The sequence below is a fragment of the Podarcis raffonei genome, chromosome 3 (genome assembly GCF_027172205.1).
Source record: "Podarcis raffonei isolate rPodRaf1 chromosome 3, rPodRaf1.pri, whole genome shotgun sequence".
NCBI classification, from domain to species: domain Eukaryota; kingdom Metazoa; phylum Chordata; class Lepidosauria; order Squamata; family Lacertidae; genus Podarcis; species Podarcis raffonei.
The window spans coordinates 70,990,786-71,007,696 of record NC_070604.1 but is presented as its reverse complement, the minus strand read 5'-3'; the positions used below and the strand labels follow the sequence as shown (position 1 = coordinate 71,007,696).

The 16,911-nt window shown below is 42.5% G+C and overlaps 1 protein-coding gene across 3 annotated transcripts in view; it reads right to left on the bottom strand.

Moving 5' to 3' along the window:
* Positions 1 to 4,244: 4,244 nt before the first annotated feature.
* Positions 4,245 to 16,911, bottom strand: part of SYNJ2 (synaptojanin 2) — a 54,271-nt gene continuing 41,604 nt past the window's right edge. For all 3 annotated transcript variants that reach the window (XM_053382261.1, XM_053382262.1, XM_053382263.1), the window contains 9 exons: positions 16,311 to 16,529; positions 14,745 to 14,823; positions 13,393 to 13,561; positions 12,700 to 12,882; positions 11,544 to 11,678; positions 9,639 to 9,751; positions 8,570 to 8,678; positions 8,044 to 8,246; positions 4,245 to 6,664 (listed from right to left, as the gene is read on the bottom strand). In XM_053382261.1, coding sequence (XP_053238236.1) covers positions 5,846 to 6,664; positions 8,044 to 8,246; positions 8,570 to 8,678; positions 9,639 to 9,751; positions 11,544 to 11,678; positions 12,700 to 12,882; positions 13,393 to 13,561; positions 14,745 to 14,823; positions 16,311 to 16,529 — 2,029 coding nt within the window. In that variant the 3' untranslated portion in view covers positions 4,245 to 5,845. The remainder of the gene's footprint in view (positions 6,665 to 8,043; positions 8,247 to 8,569; positions 8,679 to 9,638; positions 9,752 to 11,543; positions 11,679 to 12,699; positions 12,883 to 13,392; positions 13,562 to 14,744; positions 14,824 to 16,310; positions 16,530 to 16,911) is intronic.

The following is a 16,911-nucleotide window of genomic DNA, read 5'->3' as shown; positions in this document are numbered from 1 at the left end:
AAAGTTAATGTATTTTATATTAAGCAATTACTTGCAATTGTAACATAATACACCTAAGACAAACATGGGAAACTTGTGAACCTCTCATCATTCCTAATTCTGCCTGAGTCCAAATCGCCTGTAGGATTGCAGGTTCCTTGCTCTTGGCTTAAAGGTAAAGAGTATAAAACACAGCTGCACTCTTAACTCCCACAAAACTCTCAACCAAGCCTCGCTAACCACTTGACGGTGCATGATGTCATTTCATTTTGGAAACTAAGTAGGTCAGAGCCTGACCAAGTGCAGACCAAAGGAGGCTGCCTGGAAAGGCTCATATCTGCCACTGGGCTTGAGAGTTCAAGCTGCCATAGCAAAGCTAGCCAAACATCCATCCACCTTCTAGCCCTGCTCCCGTGCCTTTAATAGCATGTAAAATTCATAAATTAGGTAGCTAAAACTTCTGTCAAACAGTCTTTAAGAACAAGACTCCAAGGGTCATCTACTCCAGCCCTCTGCAATGCAGGAATCTCAACTAAAGCATCCATGGCAGATGGCCGTCCAACCTCTGCTTTAAAACCTTCAAGGAAGGAAAGTCTACCGTCTTCAGAGGGAGTCCATTCCACTGCCAAACAGCTCTTACCATCAGAAAGTTCTTCCTGGTGTTTAGAATCTTCTTGCTTGTAACTTGAAGCCATTGGTTCAGGTCCTAGCCTCTGAAGCAAAATTCACATATAACTTGGTGCTACTTTTTAAGACACACACACACACAAATCAACCATCTATGAGTAGCATAGCATATGAGCTAAGAAGAGCACGTGAATTTTTGCTGTAGTCATTTCCATGAAGATGAATGTACAGTGGTTGTGGTGTATTATGCTAGTCAACCAAATGCTGACTTCTTCCTGTCACGAGCCAGTAGCTTACAGATCTCGGGGGGGGGGGATCTGTTCTCCATTCCCTTACCCTCCAGCCTTTGGTTAAGCTAGCAGTGGGCCTCTGCCCCATGGGCCTAATTGAACCCATCAGGCTTCTGAATTTAGCCTGTGGAACCATTTGGGGCAATGGCCACCCATCAGTCATGACAGATTTCTGCACCAAAATCTGTTAGCATTAAGTGCTCAGATCAGAGATAAGGGATTTCCTCACATGACAGCACTAAGATGGGAGACGAGCCTCTTCTTGCTACTTAATAGTAAAAAGCATCAGTAGAGGCTTATCTCCAGTCTTAGTGCTGTGGGACCAGTAAGCTTAACCATTCAGCTCACATCTTGTTATGTGGGATCGAGTGTTCTCTTTCCATGTGCTCTGCAGGGCAGGAAGGGAGCGCTGTGCTGTGTTATCCTTTTTGAAAGATGAGTGGCTGAAGAAACTTGGAGAGGTAAGGGGCAATGACTTGCCATGCTCTCTTCCTACTCTGTTTTGCAGTCCTGATAAAATGTTAAAATTAAGGCCTAGCTCACATGTGTATGTACATCATTTAATCTCTCATCACATGGTTGCTTAATGCTTGATGGCTGATAAGCTGTGAAAACTGTCACGTGAAACACCTTTTACACCAAATTTGTAGAAAGTATTGTGTCTAACTGACTTGTGATTTGTTTATGATACTTCACTTTGACATGACGCAGGTGATGAGTGGACAAATAAACATGTGACCTTGTCCTAAACTGTATAATGGGTAACAAAACGTCTTGATGAGGAACAACCATGAAACCGAAATTCAGTCTTCCTCTCCTGTGCTATGAATTATTGAAATATTTTGTCTCTTATCAGATGTGAGAATGTATGTGGATTTATTTAGACACAGTTCTCTGTACGTATTTCTAGAGTTGTCTCCTCAAGCACAATTTTTAGTCTGGAAATCAAAGTTCTGATTTCCCATCAAAAAACATTTTAAAAACAGTCAAGCCACTTGACAGCTTTTTTTATTATTATACCAATACTTTTTTATTATTTGTATTTGTTCAGACTGAGCAGCATGAACTGCAATTGATTGCACAGAGGACGCTACTGGCAAGATCTAAGTTTTAATGAGATAGCTCACCAGTGAGCCAGTTATAGGATATAGTGCCAAAGGCCAGATACTTCACTTCTTCAAGCAGTGTAATAATAATAACTTTTATTTGCAATTTATAAATCGACTTAAATTGGTTTTCCTTCTAATGCTTTTATTATCATGCAAATGAGCTGCCACAAAGCTGTTAAATTATCTTTGTTGCAGAGAATATTGGCACTAACTTATAAACCATGCTCCTTTTTAAAATAGGCATTCATGTTTTATGTTGAAATGTCGCCATAAATATCCAGTGATAACTTTTTAATTTCTTCATTAAAGAGGAAGGGTGAGGGGTTTTGTAACACGTTCTGCAGGAGTAAAGCTGAAGATTGTCATTTGTCCCTACCCACCTTTCATTTGTGTGGGACACTCAAAATAGCCTCTTGAAATCCTACCTTTTGCTAAGTGTCGAGAATGAAAAGGATAGGTGGAAAATAGAAAAGGGGTTGGGAACTGGAGCTGGCTGGTGGGCTGGATCCTCGTCTCCCCTGCCTGCTGTGAGCCATATGTGGCAAGTAGGCATCACACATGACATCAGGCAGGTGGTGTGACTTGTGAACCAAAGGCATCGCCTGGCAAGCCTAATTGCGTCCATGAGCAGGATGTTTCCCACCACTGCAGTAGCATTTCTGTTCTAAGTCCTGATCCAGAAATGCACCTGTGCAGAAGTAGGCTGTGTGCATGGCTGCTTAACTGCCCAGTGCTTTGAGAATACTAGTGATCCCATTTGGAGAAGTGGAGTGCTTAAGCACAAGACAACTTTTAAGCCCATCAATGTTGTTTCTTATTGTAAAATATACTTTTACCTTCATGGCCTACTAAGTGAGCTTCCCAGAGTCAGCTGGCTGACCACTGTTGGTGATGAAAAGTTGCAGAAGACTCATAGGTGCAATTCACCAAGGACCTCCGTTATTTTATGCTGCAGTGAAGTGCACACTAAGCAGTGAGGTCTCTAGCAGTTGCCAGTTTTTGTCTATACTGAGTAGCAAACCTACTTTGGGTCCACGCTTCGTTTGGTGAGAGAATTGGCCTTGGTTGTGCCAATAGATTATGTTTTTCAGGTGGGATGAGGAGTAGGACTCTGTTGATTCTGCTTTGATATGGTAGGTCATGTTATCCTCCTGGGCCATCTCTGTGAGTTGGGGGCAGTGGTTTATGGTGGTTACAACCCAAACCAGGCTTTTCCAAATAGTAGTATTAGGTGACTGTACCTCAGGCCTTCTCAAAATTCATCTGCAGGCTGTTAATATCATTAGGAGATCTTGGACAAGGTGTCACCAGCTCCATTGTTCTGTAAATCAGCAGAGGCAATGCATGTATGGAAATGTTGTCTGGAGGCAATTGTGGACTGGATGAGGGCTATTGCAGCTGAATCCTGACAAAATGGAGACTCCATGGATAGGTGGTTCCAAGGTCTAGGAATTGGGTTGTGTACCAGTTCTGGATGAGATTGCAATTCTTCAGAAGGAGCAGGTGTGTAGTTTGGGGGCCTAGAGGCCCACCTGACCTTGCTGTCTTAGAGCACCCATGGCCAACTTCGGTTGGGGCAGCAACTTCAGTACAAGGATGGCCTTGTTACAGTGGTCCATTGATTACTAATCTCACAGTTACTACTGCAATGCATTGCATGTGGGGCCATACTTGCACCTGGTTCAGAGGCTGCAACTTGTGCAAAATTTAGTTCTTAGGCTGCTTAGAAAGATCTGCACTGGGTGCCTAAGTCATGGTTTTGGGGTCTCTAAGCAACTTGGGGCCAATTGTTAAGATCATCTGCTGGTTGTTCCATGACTAGTGAAGTGTGACTTGGTGACAATGTGAAAGCAGGCATTTTGAGTGATAGCACCCACCTCATGGAATGCTCTCTCTTGGGTATTTTGTGGCTACATTAATGACTAATATATGCCTCTTTAACATTTATAAGTTTGCCCCAGCTGTCTTGGACTCTTATTTTTGACCACTGCTCAGTTTTGTAATGTACAGTTGAGTTTTGTTTTTAATCTTATCTTTTCCCTAGCTTCTTGGAAACATTATTAAATGTTGTATTTTTATTTAGCAGTACAAACATTGATTAATCAATGTTTAGTCATTACTGTGTATCTGATTCCCTCCTCCTTTTACCTTTCTGGGCTCTAATTTATTGAATCATCAAATGAAACATCTGGCCTTTCAGTTTTGAGGACAATATAATACAAAAACAAAATAAGCCAAGTTCAGTTTCATAAAAAAGAAATTTAATGATATTATTTACAGCCTCGATACAAAAAAGGATATTCAAATACTTTATAGTTCCCCCCTCTTCTGATCTTTACTATTTCAAAACAAATTAAAATCATGAAGTATGCCACTCCAACAAAAGTGATTCCATCCTGTCACTAATAAATTACCAGTCTTAAACAATCTCCTGATTCTATAACTCCGTTGCACATGTTCCCATATAATTTAACAATTATCGATAAAATTATCCTCTGCCTTTTATGCTCACACTACATTATCTGTCCTCTACAATAGTTTCCTTGAGGCTGTATTATGCCAAGGTAACTTTCACTCTCAGGACTGTAGCTCCAAAGGGTGAGAGTTGGGGAACCTTGAGTACAGAAGTCTCTCTCATGTGTACCATTGATATTTCTACATATGCACATTTAGACTTGAATTACCCTTGTCCAGCCTTCACCAACCTGGTGCTCTCCAGAGGTTTTGGACACCAGCTCCTGCCAGCTGGAGCTGATGGAAGTTGTAATCTTAAACATCTAGAGGGCTTCAGGCTGGGGGAGACTTCCCTAGGCAATATATGGCCTTCCTGATCACTGAGCCAAAGAGGACATGGGTCCTGTCAACAGGGTGATACACTAGATCAGGAATGGGGAGCCTGTGACCCTCCAGTTGTTGGACTACAATTCTTGCTACTGGCGCTCAAGCACAAGGTCCCCACCCCTGTACTATGAGAGGCACGTGTGATCGGCTTCCCAGCCTCTACCCAAGCCAGAGATGAGACTGCAACCACATTGCTCAGAGTTACACATTCTAGTGCTTTCATATAACCATAGCTTTAGTTTTCTCTGAGAGACCATTTTCTGTTTATTAGCTGCTTTATCGCTTGGGACTCCTACATGGCAGTCCTTGATACTACCAGCAGCACTACAGCTACAGCAGCCTTGGTTGACCATCTCCACATTACTGTTGTCATTAGGCACAATCTGCAGGTAATTTCCTCCCTTTCAGGCCTTGGTGGAAAAAACAACAGAGCGCTTACTGGCTTGAGCTCATTTGGTTTAAGTTCCCAGACTCTGCAGATGTTAACAAGCATGAAAGGGAAGATGCAGAGGCAAACATACTGTGAGATCTTCAGCATGTTTATCCAGAATTATGTCCTACCCAGTTCACTAGGGCCTCTCCTAGGAAGTGTGTTCAACTTTTCAAAGCAACTACCACTGTGTGCCTAAACAGACACAAAATGCCTCTTTAGACATAATGCAGAAACCTCCATGCTATCCTTTTCACAGCAAGCGAGTACTATGGGACAGATAGCCTTGGTATGAAGTACAGAAAGCAAGCAAAGTGCAAATGAGAAGCAATTGTACCAAAAGGCATTATAGCATGCACATGGAAGAGAAAGTTGCCACTCACCATACAAATTAAATCAGAATTCATTGGAGGCGGCGTGGAGTGTGAAGTACCATAACGACTCATTTAACTCAGTCCTTCCTGTACCAAAGGCTCTGAGAATAAAGCAAATTGTTTCAGCAAAAATCCTGTCCTGTTATGATTTGTTTGTTTGTTGAAGAAAAAGCAAAAGGGGGGGATGACCCACGCTCATAGTTTTAAACTGGTGTTGGGGTCCACACAGTCATTTTGGGTCTGCTTGGACGCAACCAGTACACTAGGACTTTCAGAGATGGTGCCGCTGTTTCCCTCTTCACCAAATGTAACCCAGTGGCTGAAATCACTTGCACTGGGAAGTTTCACATCTTTCGGAGCATGTGTTGGGCTGATCGGCAGCGGTTGAGGGATTGACTGATAAGCAATGAAGTCAGTCTCCAGGTCTAAAAGACTGGTGTTACCTCTAAGAAAGTCGTCGTCTGAAAGCTGCTGGTGTTGCTGCAGGAGGCACATGGGCGGAAGAAGCTGCAGGCCACTGATTAACTCTGAAGCCATGAACCTCAAGGGTTTGGAGTCGTCATCTATCGGGCTGGTCAGGGCTCCTGCTGCTGCAGGTAGAAAGGGCTCACTTGGAGAAAGTGGGATGGAATCAGACTGAGTGTGAGACGGATTGTTGTTATTGTTGGAATTAAATGTTAGCCCCTTGAGAAAAAGGCTGTCACTGCTCTGGAGTACTTGCAGATGAAAATCAGGAGGGGCAGATTTCTTTCTCCTCGGTGGAACTCTTGGAGCATGGGTAGAATTCTGAGAAGGAAGACAAGAGCTCTCCTCCAGAAGACGCAAGGCAGCCGGGTACCTTTCGCTGCTCCTTCTCCTCTCAAGGATTTTGCCCGGGGGGACTGTTCTTGGCTTAGGAACAGGGGCTGCTCTGGTAGGACTTGTAGCAATGGCTCTAGCCTCAAGGCAAGACTCTGGCAGCGCAAAGGAGAAGTGACCAACAGATTGCTCAAACTGCTCTTCTGGAGAAGGAGGCTAAGAAAAGGATGTCACAATGTCAATCAGTTGCTATTCAACCAGCCCCATAGTGATTAAAAAAAGAGACAATCGCACATACCCACCCCCAAAGCAAAGCTGATGTATTCTTGACAGAGGTAAGATGGCCTTCTCTAATTCTGTACATGCAGCATTCTAAAATCTTAATATATCCATTTAAAAATGTACTAAAAAGCTTCAACATTCCGGGGAAAGAATTCTGTCCTTTCCATGGCTCTCATTCCTCCTGCTAATTATGAACTCTGTCTCAGAGTGCTAACAAGCTTTGAAGCCAAAATATGGCCATCAAGGAAGAGGAGGTGCCTGCATGCTCAGGTGAACTCTCAAGTTTGCAGATGTACAAAAATCTTTTTAAAAAAAAATCTGAAGGGGAAATCCCTCACCCCCTTAAAAACAGACCAGTGAGGACTGTGCATGCTCAGTATCTAGTTGGAAAAGATAAATGGGCTGCGGTGGAGGGACAGAACAATACTAGGGGAGAGCTCAGTTGGCTGTGGAATAGCTGAACACAAGGAGTTAGAAGCTGACCAGCAACATTGACTCTAATTTACGTAATTCATTTTAACAATGTGTAACCCACCCTTCATCCAAAAATGGCATTCAAGCTGTTAAAAATACTGCTTTCTTTTTTTGTCCCTCCCCTGCTGCTGTGGTGGTGCGGAAGTGCAAAGGAGAGGGGGCAAGAGCAGAGGCGGAGCTAGCTGCTCCAGCACCCAGAGCGGTGCACATGTTGTGCACCTGGGGGCGGGGGGGGGCGATGTCACCCCCCTCAGGGATGACACCCAGGGCGAACTGCACCCCCTTTCCTCCACCAGTGGGCAAGACAGAGGCCAGCTGAAAGAGAAGGCCAGAAAGCAAAGGAGTAAGTAGGAGAGTGTAAGTAGACAGGGCCATCTATTTCTCTCTCTGTTGGCATTTACTTATTCTCCCTTTTTCTCCTTTCCCAAGAGAAATGGATACAGAAATACAAAAAGGGCAGAGGAACCCTCTCAGTGTCTGTCTAGGTGATTTCCTGGTTCACACAGAAAAGGACATGTTTTTCATGTCCCCAGAAGTGAGAACTTCCCATAAAAAAACCAATGGAGAAATCCAAGGTTATAATGTAGCTGGGATTGAGCAAGAGTGTGTCCTGGCTATTTATATCACTCCCTATGTAACCCAAAGGTAGCAGTCTTCTTTCTCCTTGATGGTACTCTGGGGGCAGTTTTGGAGATGAAAGGAATTTTGAAGGCCACATACCTATTAACTTGGCTCAATGACAAGTTCAATTGCAAACTTACACCGACTGCATGTGCAACCCCCAAATTTGCCCTCTGAATATTGACTGACCCCTATAGAAGCATCTAATGGAGACTTACACATCCTGGCTTCCCTCCCATCCTCTGCAGGGGTGCTGGTTTCTTAGCAGAGGGAACTTTTGGTGCTGGACGCTGAGGTATGAGCACTGGGGGTGGTTGTGGGCTGTGAAGTTGTGCAGACTTTGCAACACCAGGGAAGCTTTCAGATTTAGTGACAGTTTGGGTCCTTCCTGAAATGGGTGCCAAGGCTTCCTCCGGAGTTACTGAAATACAGAATTGTAGAAATCTACTTATCCCACATGCCAGGTAAATTCAAAAGTTTTATTTGCCCAAATAGTCTTATTCACATCAACAGATCAGTTTGAAAATGGAGCAGTTATGTTCAAGTTGAAACAAAAATACAAGCAGTATTTTAATCCAAACTGACAGCTCCTCAGGTTTCACTACAGGAAATGAGAACAGCAGTGATTAACATTTTAAGATGGCGCCCAAAAGAGATGTTTCTTAGGCATGCTTATGTAGCTCTGAAAAGATAACATAGAAACAGATATTATCAATGTTCTTAACTGAAATTTGTTCATGTTACCTCCTTTTGCTTGCATCAGGCATCTAATCGCTTCCTCTGCTTCCTGAGGGGTGGTGGTTTTGATCTGCTTGACATTATATGGCTTGCTAATTCCAGTCCGTGATTTTGGCTTACAAAAATTTAAAGGAAAACAAATGACAGAGTGAGCCCAGAAGAAAATCTTGCATATGCAACTTTCTAAAGCAGAGTATAAATAGGGAAGAAGGCTTAACATTTTCAGAGTGGTTAGTTTTTGCCTACCAGCCATGAATTAATGTCAATAAATCCCTCTCACAAGAAGGAATACTTATATATGCTTCATCCCACTCTCCCATTCCACTATGCCCTTAGGTCTTCCAATAGACACCCTGTTTAAGGAGCTGCCACCACTTGGTGTGCTGATTAGGCCTTGGGCAGGTATGGGGAACCTGGTGCCCTCCAAAAGTTGTTGAGTTCCAGATCTCATCAGCCTTAACCAGCCTGGCCAATGGCAAGGGATGATGGGAGTTGTAGTCCGACAGCATCTGATAGGCCACAAGTTCCCCATCCCTGATCTAGGGGCTTCACTGCTGGGGCACCCTAACCCCAGAATTTCGTAGAATATTTCTAGGAAAGGTCCTATACAAACATGTTGTTTCTTTACTTTACCAAATTGGCAAAGGATGAACAAAGGACGGACTTTGCTGTCATATATTGGCAAGGTCATGCTGTGTGAGATGCTCCTGAAATGACTTTCTAGATGCATGCGCCCATGCATGAGTGTTTTTTCTGGCTGCCCCTTTAACATCTTCATCCCACAGATAATGGTTGCTATGCAACTTCAGCATCTCATAGATGACATTGGAGATTTCAAGCACAATGCACAAAAATAAATAATACACTGGGTACTTTACACATCTGATGTGTCTGTTGACTTTTTAATATATTTTTAAACATCACAAACAATTTCTACATATGTTGTATATGCTGCCTTGGATGGATTTCTATCCAGAAAGGCAGGATATGCGTAATTGTAAATACACTGTTTTCTTTCTCGTCTCACCTCTTGCCCTCCACCAAATGACTCAAACAATTGTGCTGAACTACTCACTGGTTGCTGAGGTGCCCCTGGAAGAAGCTTTGCAGTCTGCAGGATGGAACACAGAGAGTGGCCTCCTGAAGAGATGAACCCATCTGATGTGGATTTTTTAACAGATACTCCAGCTGGAGGAGAGACACATGCATTGATTTCTGACATTTTGCACGTGGGTGTGTTAAAAAAAAAAAGTAACAGTGAAAGCACTACAGTTCAGCCATTGATTTAAACAATTCTGGTCCTTGGGGCAGAATTCTGCCCTAAGCTAATAAATCATTTTAGGTGGAATTTAGCATTGTGTGAGCAGACTTCGCCATCTTTTCTTCCCCGAGCACACCCTCAAAACCTGTTCCAGGATGCAGGGGGAGGAAGACGGTGGAAGTCCCACTGCAGAAGCCCCTTCTGCTCATGCAGAGCACTGGATACAGCCCTAGTTTGCTCCAGTGGTTAATGCTCAAAGATAGGCTGGGCTGCATCTGTACTTGGGGTTCTTGCATAGAGTGGCATATACAGATTCCCCCAGAGCAGCTGGTACTACTGCTAAGTCACCAGATTGCTCTGTTCCTGCTGCTAACCCTACTCCTCTCAGCTTAACCTGTGGAGTGACAGCTGTGGAAGAAGCACACAGATTCATCTTTCACGTGTGAAATGGTGTCCTGTGGTTTTGCTCGACAATCTGTCCCTTACTGTGCTTGCATTAGTAGGTACGGTTCAGCTGTGTGCATTAAGTAAAAAACCTGCACCTTTGCAGTCATGAATGAAGAAACTTGTGGCACCTTAAAGGTTAATAAATGTATTAAGCCATCATAAATTAGTTATCCATTAAGTTGCCACAATTCCACTGCCCTGTGGAACGTCCTCCCATCAGATGACAAAGAGAGAAAACAGTTACAAGCAGTGCTATTTTTCTAGAAAAAACGGTGCTGGAAGACATCTGAAGCCCTGTATTTTTAATATTTGATGTTTCACTGTGTTTTTATATTTATGAAGTTGCCCAGAGTGGCTGGGGCAACCCAGTCAGATGAGTTGGGTATTAGTAATATATGATGCAGCAACAGCTCTGAAGCCGTGACCCCTTTGAAAACTGTTACAATTGTCTTTTCTTATGGGCATTATTAACTGAGTTTCACCCACTTGGACAATACGTATTACAAAGCATTTGGTAGGATCTTTCCATTCAAAAGCCACCCTTTTCTATCAGAGCTAAGGGAGTTAAAAAAAAGAGAATGGGATGCAAAGGCAGAACATGAGGCCAAATATCAAACAGTTAACACCTGTGCACATTTACTCAAACATTCTACAGAGCTTCATGGGTCATGCTCCCAAATGAGTGTGATTGCTGCTTTTGTCAGACTAAAACTGCAAGGATTTATACAGCCAATGACTCAATCTTATGTAAACTGGGCCAAGTTTGCTACTGGGCCAGGTTGAAAGTTTTTATGCTAATTCACAAACCTATAAACAACCTGGGCCCAAAGTACCTCAAGGACCATCTGAATTCTCATGCTCTTCCTTGATCATGGAAATCATCTGATGGTGGTTCCCCAACGCCCTGAGGTCCAGCTGGCATTTACCAGGGACTGAGCCTTTCATGTGGCTGGTCCCACCCTATGGAATTCCCTGACAGGAGAGGGTTGGCAGGAATCATCCCTGCCTACATTTCCTGAAAACTCTGTTATCCCGACAGGCTTTTGAAACATGCATTTCTTTTTCCCAACCAGTTTTCATTTATGTTTTGGGTCTTATTGTAATTTAGTATGATGTCTTCTGCCTTGCAGTATTTTTTAATGAAATGCCCATAGGCATAAATCTCACTGGCTTCAGCACACTCCTTCCAGTATTCTGGCTATGCTGTGGCTTTGAGGAGCCAGCAATCCAAACACTGTTTTCCACACAAAGGGAGAAAATGGAGCCCCCCACCTGGAGGAGGAGGTCGCTGTGGTGGCTGAGGCTGCCGAGGCCTGCCTGGGACAGAAAGAGACCTGCTCGGGGAACGATGGCGAAACTCCCCACCTCCGTCTAGCTCTTGTTTCGGTTCACTCAGGTCAGCATCATCTAGGGAACGTGTCAAAATCATTAAAAAATAGAAAACAGACCAATGCAAGCGGAAAAGCCATGATATCAAAAAACAAATGTTTACCCATCAAAGAAGGTAAGCTGAGAAATGAACCAGGAGAAACTTCCCAAGTGTTCAGTGACCAACATTCAACCACCCTCTTCTGTCAAGCGGCAATGTATCAAGCTTCATCAACTGCTTGAGCCGTTTCTCCCTCTCATTTTGGGGGGAATGTGTTGCAGGGGAAGTCTGGCTAGCAAATGAGGTGGCGTGCTCTCTTAGCACTGGGCAGAGGTTTCTGAAATTTATTTTCAGTGGCATGGAGTTTGGGTCACATGGTTTGCTCTCAAGGCACCGTGAGACAGAGCTTTCTAAAAAGGACCGGATGTATATTCAGTGCATACCTAAAAGGCACACAACATACATGTGGTGTACAAATGCCCTTGCAGGTCCCACACCATGTGCAATGCAGGCTGGGATAATGTGATGAAAAGCAGAGGCAAACCGATCAGGTCATGGGAAGCCTAATACCAAACAATGAATTCAATGTAGATTGAGATCAAGTGACAAAAGGCCTTTCTATACGAAGGACATATTGAAATAAATAAGCCCATACTTATATTTTGCATGGAAATATGTGTCTCTCTTATATAAATTTAGCTCCTTCATTTTGTTATTGGTTTGTTTTATACTAATAACAAAAACATTGCTTTTTTCTCTGTGCTGCATAATATAGCCATGGATGAAAAATACTTTGTTCAACCAGTTTCAGTTCAAAGCTTGGAAAAAGTCAATAAAAACGCATGCACACACATACACACACACACTTGATTGGGCTTGACTCAGATAATGAGACTTGACAAGGAACCATTTTTTCTCTGGGAACAATGACAATTTTAACTTGGTCAGAAAGCCACACCTACAGTGTTACTTGTTCATGGAAGCCAGTCTCAAAAGCCCAATCACTGTGCTTTGAACACACCAGTTTTCTAGTTAGCCACTGTCCTATAAAGATGTTACCTTTATACAGATGCAGCTTTCTTCCAGCATGGTGAGATTTGTTTGCATGTACCGTGGATGCCACCATCAAACATTCAGGCCCATCCAGCAAATCGTCCACTGCTAATGCCACTTCTGTCATTAGAGGTAAATGTGGCGGCATGTCATCCAAATCATCATCATCATCATCATCAAGGATATCACCTAAATCAGAAGATATAGCAATGGAAATATTGGTGGGAAACTGGACTATCTGATCTTGGTTCTTACTCTAGTTGCAATTTGTAAAAAAAGGAAGCAGGAATGTTTAAAAGTGAGGTGTAGTGGCATTTTCCTAAAGAAAGGATCAGAGGGCTGTGAGGGGAACTTTTGCACATCGATTTTGAACCCCTCTCCTGAATGTAGCCCCATCACATCGCTTAACAAAGCTCTTCCAAAACACTTTCCAATGCAACAAGAGAAGCAGCAGAAGCAACAAGAAGAAGAAGAAATAGGGAAATCCCTCTGCTAAATGCCCATTTCTTTTTCTGCAGCTGTCTCTGGCAGCAAGTCTCACTATAGGAAGTACAGTGAAGAGGAAGGTTAGCAAATAAGTGTTGCAGGAGTGAATCACTGCTCACTTTCCTGATTCCAAAGATACCAATCAAGAGCACACAGAGAGACTTGGAGAGAAACTGAAGGCTCACACATCTAGCTACAGTCCATGCCACAAACCTTCTGATTCATAATCTAAACTTGTAAAATCAAAATTTTCCTCCAGTAGACAGGAGTTTGCTGTGGGTGACATGGGGGCGATGCTGTCTCGTTTCCTAGTGATTTCCTCCTGAAGGCCCTTCAGCCAGTCCTGGGTTTTAGGCCAGATCTTCACTGTCTTGCCTTTAATCTGCATTACAAAAAGAAAAAAGGAAATTGGTTAATCAAATCACTATGCACAAACGAGACCCAACCTTCAGAAGAATGTAAACCGAAAGCCTAGTTCAACAGATTTAAGACAAAAGCTGTCAGCTAAATATTCTAAAGAGTAGGTGGAGCTCTTGACTGGCTACTTTTGATAGCTGACATGTAGAGGGAAGGTACTATGACATTTTCCTCACTCTTTTGTAATACTCTCTAAGGTTTTGTTTCGTCTTGGTGGTGGCTGAAGTGTGTTCAAGGGCCATTTGCACTGTGACGCTGATAGGGAACTAGCCCTGGTTACATAAACAGTACGTTGCCTACTCTCTAGAAGCTATGGAATAATTATGCAATTCTTCAGTGCTGTATCGAACTGCTTACTTGCCTAGTCTAATCTGAACTCTGAAAATACTGCTACTCCACTGTTAATGCCCCTTTCCCAGTCACTGATGATTATGGTAAAACCAAGAGGGCCAAGTGATTCATCTGTAAAGTAGTACTGCATGCCTCTCCCTCTAAAGAAAGTTGGTCATTTATATATGTCCTGCATTACCGACTAATTACACAGCACATAACAGTGTTTATGTTAATCCTAGGTAGGGGGATTTAATTTGTGTGAGTGTTTCCTGGAGAAATTTGACCTGCTTTTCAAAGTCCAAGTGTGCATAGTATTGACTTGATCCACCCATATTCAAATCACTGATATCCTTAAAACTGAGGATCCTTGAAGTTCAGCCTACAAAATGTTACTCTCATACAAAACATAAAGACAATGAGTCCTGTGGAAAATTAAAGACTAATGGATTTACTGTGGCAATGGCATGAGCATCTAGTGAAGTAGGCAAGTGCATGCCGTAATAAATGTATTTAGTCTTTAATGGATGACAGGAGTCTTCCTTGTCTGAGTAGTCACATCCACCAGCTTATAGTTTTCAGAGATTCTCTCTGGAGCTTATATTAGTAGCTGACTTTTAAAAAAAACAAACCAGTCAGCCTGAAACTACAAGCTGGTGTTCAGGGAAATGTCAGTTCCATATTAAAGATGCGGTCCAATGAGGATTGTAAAAATGCCTGGCATTCAAAGAAATCAAAGAGAATAGTGAATGTCAGCTCTCTCTCCAATAGCCATTTAGGTACCTAAAATAGTGCAGGGAATTTTTTATTTTCCTTACCTTGGCACCATCTACATCAAGAACTTGAAGAGCAGACCTGCTTTCTGCAAATGTTACAAGCATCTGGCCTCCATTGATCCTGACAAGAATAGAAAGAAAGAAAGAGGTGGTCAATCAACTGTGCACATGCCTATTACTTCCTGCATTTAGTCTTGTGAATAATATAATTGCCTCCAATGCTTTTAGGGCAGATGGTACTAAATTTCTCATCATGCTCATTCAGAGTGAATGATTCTGTATCTCTGCCTAACTGAAAAGCTGGTGTAAAGAGATAATGTCTGATATGTTGTTTCAATCACATCTTATGTTCTCACTCTGTGCTTAAAATTAGAGCAGATTTAAGCTGAAATGGGGAAGAGGGGAAGCATGAATGGCTTAGGTGACTTCTTTTAATATTTCTTAGGTAATATCCAGATTGGCTCTGGCTGTTGCTCCCCAGCAACTGGTACATTGCCTCTGAATCTGAATCTCCTTTGTTTTGAGATGTGTACATTATATGTGCATATAGCTTTAATGACTTAAAACTTTTCATTTTCTTGATCCTGTATCCTTAAATCTGCCACAAGTGTTGCTGGGTATCTAGGAGAGCTTATTGAAAAGGGGCTCAGCACTTTTTGGAATGGAGTTGTACTGCCATATACTAAAGACCACATAACGTTGATCATAGAAAACATGTATTATTTCTCCTTTGGCACACTTCAGTGATTGCTATGATGATACACTCACAATTGGGGTGACTGAAGGGTGGTAAAAGGATGAGTTTTTTCAAAGCTTCAGCACAAGGCAATAGGAATTCTCTTCCATGCTGATGATCATGATAAATAACTAGGTTGTGGGATAAATTATGGGACAAGTAATTTATACACAAGGATGGTGGTGCCTTTTGACTATGTGCCAAAGGTATGCAAATTTGTTAAATAAGGTGAAGATCCAATACGGAGATGAGGCTGCATTATTCGCACGCATACACAATGCTCAATGTATGTGAGGAGAAACAACAACACACATTATATCAGAGTATAAAAGCTTTTTGTTTCAGGCAGCCAAGAACACAGTGTTCTGACCCACCTGTGTTTGAATTAGGGTTAAGTCCATTCAGCATAAATAATTCAGAAATATACCCAGAACGCAAGAGAAGTGTGTGCATTTTTAAGCTGACGCTTTAGTTTGCCCTAAGGTACTACTTCAGGGTAAGCTGTCAAGCTTGTCTGACCAATTCTCTAGAGGAGACCACTAGCTCTCAGGAGCCATTTCATCAGATAAACATACAGGAAAGCTGACCTGCCATTTCCTAAGCACAGTGGCTCAACTTTTTGTTCACTTTGACTTCACTTTGACCTTCCGTTGTTATGGCTGTGATTGTTGGTATTAACTAAAAACAATGCTCAATAACATGTATTACTTGGAAAAAGGATTGTGGCACTGAAATATCCTCTAATAATTATTGTTTGTTGTGACATGGACAAACTTCCACACTTCACAGAAACTCATTTCAGTCACAGGAGCAAGAAGTTAGAATCTAAGCCACTGGGGTGTAGATTTTTTTAATGAGAATAATATTTGTACCTTACAAGTACAACGATGCCATAAGTCTCAAAGATTTGCATAAGTTCGGTACGCAAGTCCTCTGGAAATTCGTCTCTCTCTTCAGGTGATGGTGTCTGCAGAGTCACCACTACGGTGGCATCCAGAGGACCCTGGAAGGATGACACTTCCTGGAAAACTTTCTCCCGAGCCGCCACATCAACTTCTTGGACTTCTACTTCCACGATAGCCAAAACAGGCCTAATCAGAGAAATAAGAAGAAAGAGATGGGTGAGGGAAACCAATAATTCCAGGGAAAATAAAGAAGTAAGAAGACGGAGGGAAATGTTGACTTGTTATTAAAAATTGTTGGCACAATCAAAGCAACTGGAAATCAGGCCTGTTTAACACACATAGTTTCATTGCTTGGTTTCCCAATATATCTGATGGGGCAACTTATGCAACACTTTCTTTTATTTTAAAAAAAAACATATCTGTCCACACAATCATATAAGAATCTATACAAAGAGTTGGTCAACTGGGGAAAAGCTTATAGCCATAGGAGACTGATGGATTAAAGGCCTTGTTCTTCACAGTGGCAGACCAACTCTCAAAAGACACGACAAAATCCCCTCCTCTGTTG